Genomic DNA, 6,611 nt, shown 5'->3' on the forward strand with positions numbered 1-6,611 from the left:
CATGAAAGCCTTTAATCAAAATATATGACTCCATGAAATGATGCAACTTTCACTTGGCCACAACTTATGAAATGGTGCAACCATTGGTGATGGATGAGCGGTTGGAATAATATGCATGAAACAAGTTATGTTTAGCAATTATTAATCCATACTCAAATCAAATAAAAAAAAAAAACTTACGGTATAAACAAGATTGCAAGGAATTCTCCCAACAGTAATCAAATTTCAAATCATGCACGGAATTCATCATAAGGCCATATACACAGCATTAATAAGACACAGTACATAAATTGCATATATGCTAACCCACTGTGAAGCGTAAATAGGCAAGGAAAGTAGAAACAAACAAATGCGCATAAAAGTAGCAGAAACAAACAAATGCGCATAAAAGGCTGCTACGCATCCGGAAAAAAGTTCAATAATTTGCCATGAATGATGGCTCTGATATCACTTATTGGCACTTTAAATTTCATAACCACAAAAAAATCTTGCACTTTAAATTTCATAACCACAAAAAAATCTTTAAACATTCATGTTAAATTATCATAAATAAATACTATAAAACATACCGGAATCCATAATAGCAAATGTGTTTTGGATGAAGCCTTCCACAACCAAATCTCCTTAATACTTCAATGGATCAACAAGTTTCTCACTTTTGATTCCTATCAGAATTTCTTTAATTCTCTCTTGAATGGGGAAGGAAGAATAACTACATGTATATATATATAGATTTGGTTTGGGGACTATAACCATTCAACGTGTCCCTTCAATGTGGGGCACCCTTTCATTAGAATCACATCAATCCTAATACTATATGATTTCTACACATTAAATTCCATATTTTAAATATATAATTGAGTAGACTTTATAAATCATTTATTAGACTCAAAATTAATTAGATAATATATATAATATAATTGTTATTTAAATATGTAAGCTCATTGTAGAAAATAATATTTCTAACATATGTAACCTGTAAGACATTGATTTCTAATAAATTCAAAGCTTTACTCACTGCCACCTGTTTCTAACACCTCAACGCCCCTAAAGTTTTGAATATCCACAAGACTACGACTATACCCCCCGGGTGAATATGGCAATTTTCAAGAAACGTGGTACTTCTCGGGCAGGAGAATTCAGGTCAAGTCAAGCTTGAGTAGTAGCATCCCACTTGAGCTCAACTTGAAAGAAAAAGAAGCACCATCTCTCGAGCTTGAGTTCAGCTCAACAAATATTTTTCGAGCTTGAATTTGTGTAGAGTACATTAAGAATATTTCTAGTTGAGCTAAACTAGCTTATTTTTGCGAGCATCAGTGCATCAACAAATTCAAGCTCGAGTTTTTATCATAATATTGACACAAAAATCCATCAATTTTGGGGAAAAAAATTGTTAAACCACACGATTAATTACACAAATTTGTCACCAATACACTATTTAACTCGTAGGATAATGAAATATGTATGATATATCAATATATATGAATAATTTATAACTCTAATTTTTTGTAAAACTTGAGTCAAACGATTAATAAAACAAATATTTATGATCATCTAAAATCTTATCATCCGCACCAAACATCTTAGAGTACAAAATAATGTATATAATATCTGGAGGACTAGTAATTTATTTCACTTGTCTAATGCCTCAAGTATGAAGATATCCAACAATGATGATGAACTCAATTAATGCTTTCTGAGAAGAAAAGCTCATCTGTTGCTGGTATGAATACATGATGAATGTAAATTCCTCATCATCTGACCAGTAACAAAGATCGAAACATAAACAAAAACTGTGGTTCTCCAAATTCTGTTTCAGCTCAACTCTTTAAAGAAAGCCCAGCTACTAGGCTGGTTCGCTTTACATTCAGCAAAAATTAATACAAAAACAAATCTACAAGAAATGCTACCTATTGAAAGAATAGTACAACAGATGGCGCAGAATACTAATATCGACCAAAGGGTATGCATTTTTCAATTCTCCCCTCTTCGAGACCTTCAAATTTTCCCAGTTTTCAAATTTGACATCAAAATAATTCCATTAACAAGGGATCACCAGCTGCCATGATTCTGATCAGCTTAATAAAGTCCTGCTCACTTGACACATTCCAGGGGTGAACTGCAGGTACTTCGGCGGAGTAGAATGTGGAGTTACTCTGTGGCTTTTGCTTATATATCATAGAATCAAACACCGAATCGTAATTATGGGGCGTGTCCATTGCTAGAAAGAACATTGGTACAGCAACCTTGTGGTGGATATCTAGATCGCCCACTAGACTAACAAGATCAATAAAGTCTGATACAAAACGTCGAGGAACATAGAATACCTCGGAATTGCAGATTACAAGGCTTTGGTGATCTTTTACCGTTTCTTTGTGATTGACTTGTAAATGGGCTGGCATCGTGGCAACCACTTTTTTGACCAGATCGGCTTGCTTTGCGAACCAATCCGAGTTGCCAGCAATTGAGACACTAGTCCAAGACTTGAACACCTAGAGGACGTAGTTTTTAGAAATTTGTAAAACAAAAATCGACATTTTTCTCTCTAAAACATATCAAAGTGTCCATAATATTATTGGATTATCATTTAAAATATCCAACTCAAATCAAATCCGTCATATTCAAGCCTAAATTACTTTATTTGATACCTAGTGAGTTTTAATGTATTTATCAATATTTAATACACTACAATCATAACGAAACGAGCTCAAAATTTCATCATATTTCAAGTCTTTGCTTAATAAAACTAAAAAAATTAGGTCAAACCAAGCGGATCAATCTTGAATCCTACCATTAAATTGTGCCGAACTTGAACTCAAAGTTCATTTTTGAGGTTCAAACCAGCTAAAATAATTTGTGTTTTGAGAGTGAAATGAGCTCGAATACGAAAATTTGAGTAATTTTCAGTTCCATGCGTACTTTTGCACCTCTAGCATTGACAGAAATTTATTTACCTTGTTTGTGATCCAGAGCTTAGTCTTGTCGGCTTGCAGCAAGTTCCAGTAATTAAGAATAGTATTGTCTTGCAAAAATAAAAAACCATCCGCACTGGTGTATCTATCAAATAATTTTGGCAAATTCCTGAAAAAAACAAGATGATATCACATTATTATATATCTCGAAATGCTTTGGAAATAATTAGATGATACAAAAAAGATTAAAAAGTATCAGGACGAGTTTCAATGTCAACTATCAGCATACCATAAACTGCAGTAAAGAAAAACGAAAAAAGAGACAAAATTATCAGATAAACCTTTTGCCCCCAATAGTTTGCTCAAACAAAGACACCAAAACCAACATTGACCCAACAAACAAAAAAGTTAAATAACTCCTAAGAAATATGGCCGGTTGCTAGTTTCTAATCTAGGTTCGTTACAATTCATAACCTTGGAGTACACATTCCAATCCTTATTCCAGTATATTCTTACGGCACGTAGACTAGATATCTTGACCAAGAAACATGAATGCCAACTACATTCGGAAGAACATGGATAAAAACAAAAGAGGACCAATCGGTGAAGTAATGTAGTTTGGATTTGGATTGATGGACTTGAAGCTATGAATTTCAAATCCATAATAACAAATTCATTGGATTGTTTGGACAAATACACTTGACAATGATTTCAAATCTCAAATAGTTATTTTTGGAGTGACTATGGTTGATTTCAAATTCATCCCAACATGGCGTCATTCCCTCAAATACTTCCTCAAATCCAAATACCTAATATTTAACTTTTCTGTTGACTATAGGGAAGAAGCTTTTTATGGGTATAAAAGCTTAGGGTTTAGGGATAGGCAATAAGCAAATGTTTAGGTTGCAAAACTATTAAATATACTTACCTAAAGAAACCAATATGTGGAATAACACTTTAATCAGTAAATACGCATATAAAATTACAGTAAACAACAGGAAAAGGAGGATGATTTATCAATATGAATCTAAGAAAAATAATTGAAATTAGAAATGAGGATGAGAATTTACTTGTAAACATGGTCGGCATCCCCTTGCTCCACAGCAAGATCAACATTTTTCTCCACTGACAAAATTATAACCGTCTTAAATATCCTTCCATATAGCAATCTCCACTCTAATGCAGTACGTTCCACGGGTCCATAGCAGAACATTATGAGCACAACATTGCCAAAACTCTTCCTCCATGTTATCAAGTTCCCAATTTCATAATTCACCGTTCCTGTTTCTTCGACCCCAAGATGCACGGACGGTAACTTCTGTGGTACAAATTCTTTTCGATCGCCATCACCAATATTTGCTCGAGGCCTGTCGAGTTCAAGGGACATCAATCGAGGCTGCTGGTAACCAACAGAAAGCAAGTCTTGCAACCATGCGGCGGTGAATTTTAAGTCCTTCTCCGTCCAAAATCCTTCCTCGGCCATAACGTAACTTAGCTCCAAAATTTTCTCAAACAACCTATGAGTACTGGATCTCCATGCCACCAAGAACTTAATCAAGCGACCGACATTAACGTGCAGATCTTTCTCTTCAGAAAAAGGGTATGCTTCAATTTTATCATACCGGTGAACGGTGGGAGGATATACCACGACATACCCACCAACTTCCCACAAAAGCCTTTGGGCCCAATATCCTCTCAGTACATCCGAAGCCATTGTACTCACCGAGACCGGAAGCATCAACCCCCAAAATGCAGAAGAATGAAAAATAGTGTTGAAAGAATTTACCGGAACCATAGTGCCTTGAGGTAACGCCACTTTAGAGGCATGCTCATCGAATCTAACGTCAAACCCTTCCAACGCCGATTTCCTAGTAAAGTAAAAAACCGAGTCCACATCAGGTAACCCATTCGAAATTCCCTGTTGAATAAACTGTTTCCCACCAAAAACCTCGGTATAAAATGTCTCATGTTCAATCTCACCTACATTTTCCAAGGGCAACCCCCTTGGCCAAACGGACCGCTGCCCGAAATGTATATAAGGGTTTACAACAGTCCTATTAGGATTATGGTGGCTATATTGCAAAATAACCTCCTGTCTCGAACCCTCCCCGACCAACTCAACGTCAAAATGTTTTCCTATATCATTATCGATCACATCAACTCGATCATCAATGTCAAAAATCTTTTGTGCTCCGTGCTGTATGGCAAATAAATACCCAACAGTTTTACGGACATAAGAATCAAAGGGCAAGTAATCGACCACTCTAAATCCCAGTTGAGCTTGCATGTCCAATGACAAATAAATAACACCTGTTAAAATAAACATTCATACAAAATGATTTTCCGTTTTCGTAACAAAAGAGTCGTGAATACATTAATAAACTAATACACTTAATTTCATTCATACAAGCTGAATTTATGGTAAATTAGCAACTCACTAGTGTGCAGAAATAATCAACATTCAGCTAGTGACTGAAGATGAGCAATTAACACAAAGAGTACCTTTCAATTTCCAATCCTCCGGGGTCTTGGAATTCCCAATAGCAAGAACCTGCCACCCTTTAATCTTAACCATTTTCTTCAAGGACTCGGAGGGATAACCCGACACCGAAACAACGATCCATTTCTCAGACCGAAAGGCCGAGAACGGGGTGACATTATCAACAATTCGGGGAATAGAATTCCAATTGATTTGAGGAAACTTGGGGTGGATTGAACGAGACTGAGTTGATTGAAGGCAGAGCAACGCCGCCGCGTCTCCCCCAGCAGTGTAGTAGTTTCGGAGGTAGAACACAGCGGCAACGGTGGTGATGACAAAGAGAATCGTGACGAGCTTGAAGATGTTCTCCGAAACCCATGTGGAGAAATCAAGATTCTTGGGCGGGAATAAACGGAATTTGTTCCTTGATCGGTGATTGAGGGGCTTCGGGGCATCGCGATCTTGGACCAACATCTGGGCTCAGTTTCGGATCCAGTGACAGAAACCCAATGCCACATGAAAGTAACAGAGATGGCTGAATTTTTTTACTGTGGAGATGGATTCAGTACAACATCTGACTAGAGTCTGGTTGGTCCAACACAGAGTCCGCGTGTATTCGAGGTGGGGAGAAGAGAAATCTGGGATCAGAAACACGTCGGTGGGATTTGCCGACAGAAAATGGGGTGGGGATTATGTTTCTTAAGGTTGAATCCAACAAAGTTTGGTGACAAGAACAGACTGGGAGACTGTCTTGTTCTTTACGTTACCGTTATGCCTTGTTACTTGGATATATTTATTTACTTTTTTTTTTTTTTTTTGCATCCACCTTAAATACATAATAACAAAATTAATTATATTTAATGGATTTAAATATTTAAATTTAATAGTATAATGATTTAAATTATTAAATATTCCAAAAAAATTATACTAAAAATTTATAATTCAATAAATAATAAAAAAACATCTTCAAAACGTAATTTTCAAATTTCAAATTCTATTTTTCCATCGTTTTAGGAAATAAAAAATAAAATCTAAAAGTTTTTTAAAAAAATCTTTTTTACAAACTTTAACTTATTTTAGCAACATTAGAACTTAAAATTATCAATCATTTGTTGCTGCAATATTTGATACAACATCCTTATTTATGAACAAAACTCATAATATTTTCAGTCAAATTTTCCAATTTCGCATCGCCAATTTCAAAAAAAAAATTATTAGTA

The 6,611-nt window shown here is 35.4% G+C and overlaps 1 protein-coding gene and 1 long non-coding RNA gene across 2 annotated transcripts; one reads left to right on the forward strand and one right to left on the reverse strand.

Moving 5' to 3' along the window:
- The first annotated feature begins 1,598 nt into the window (after window positions 1-1,598).
- Window positions 1,599-1,967, forward strand: LOC140968137 (uncharacterized). Its single transcript, XR_012173713.1, has 2 exons — window positions 1,599-1,812; window positions 1,844-1,967. It is a non-coding gene; the product is annotated as an uncharacterized lncRNA (long non-coding RNA).
- Window positions 1,944-6,257, reverse strand: LOC140968131 (probable glycosyltransferase STELLO2). The gene is made up of 4 exons (XM_073428990.1): window positions 5,415-6,257; window positions 3,983-5,222; window positions 2,955-3,081; window positions 1,944-2,492 (listed from the first exon to the last, which is right to left on the reverse strand). The coding sequence occupies exons 1-4, from the start codon at window positions 5,863-5,865 to the stop codon at window positions 2,028-2,030; spliced, it is 2,283 nt and encodes a 760-aa protein (XP_073285091.1). The 5' UTR covers window positions 5,866-6,257; the 3' UTR covers window positions 1,944-2,027.
- Window positions 6,258-6,611: the final 354 nt, after the last annotated feature.

Source organism: Primulina huaijiensis, chromosome 2, assembly GCF_012295235.1.
Source record: "Primulina huaijiensis isolate GDHJ02 chromosome 2, ASM1229523v2, whole genome shotgun sequence".
NCBI classification, from domain to species: domain Eukaryota; kingdom Viridiplantae; phylum Streptophyta; class Magnoliopsida; order Lamiales; family Gesneriaceae; genus Primulina; species Primulina huaijiensis.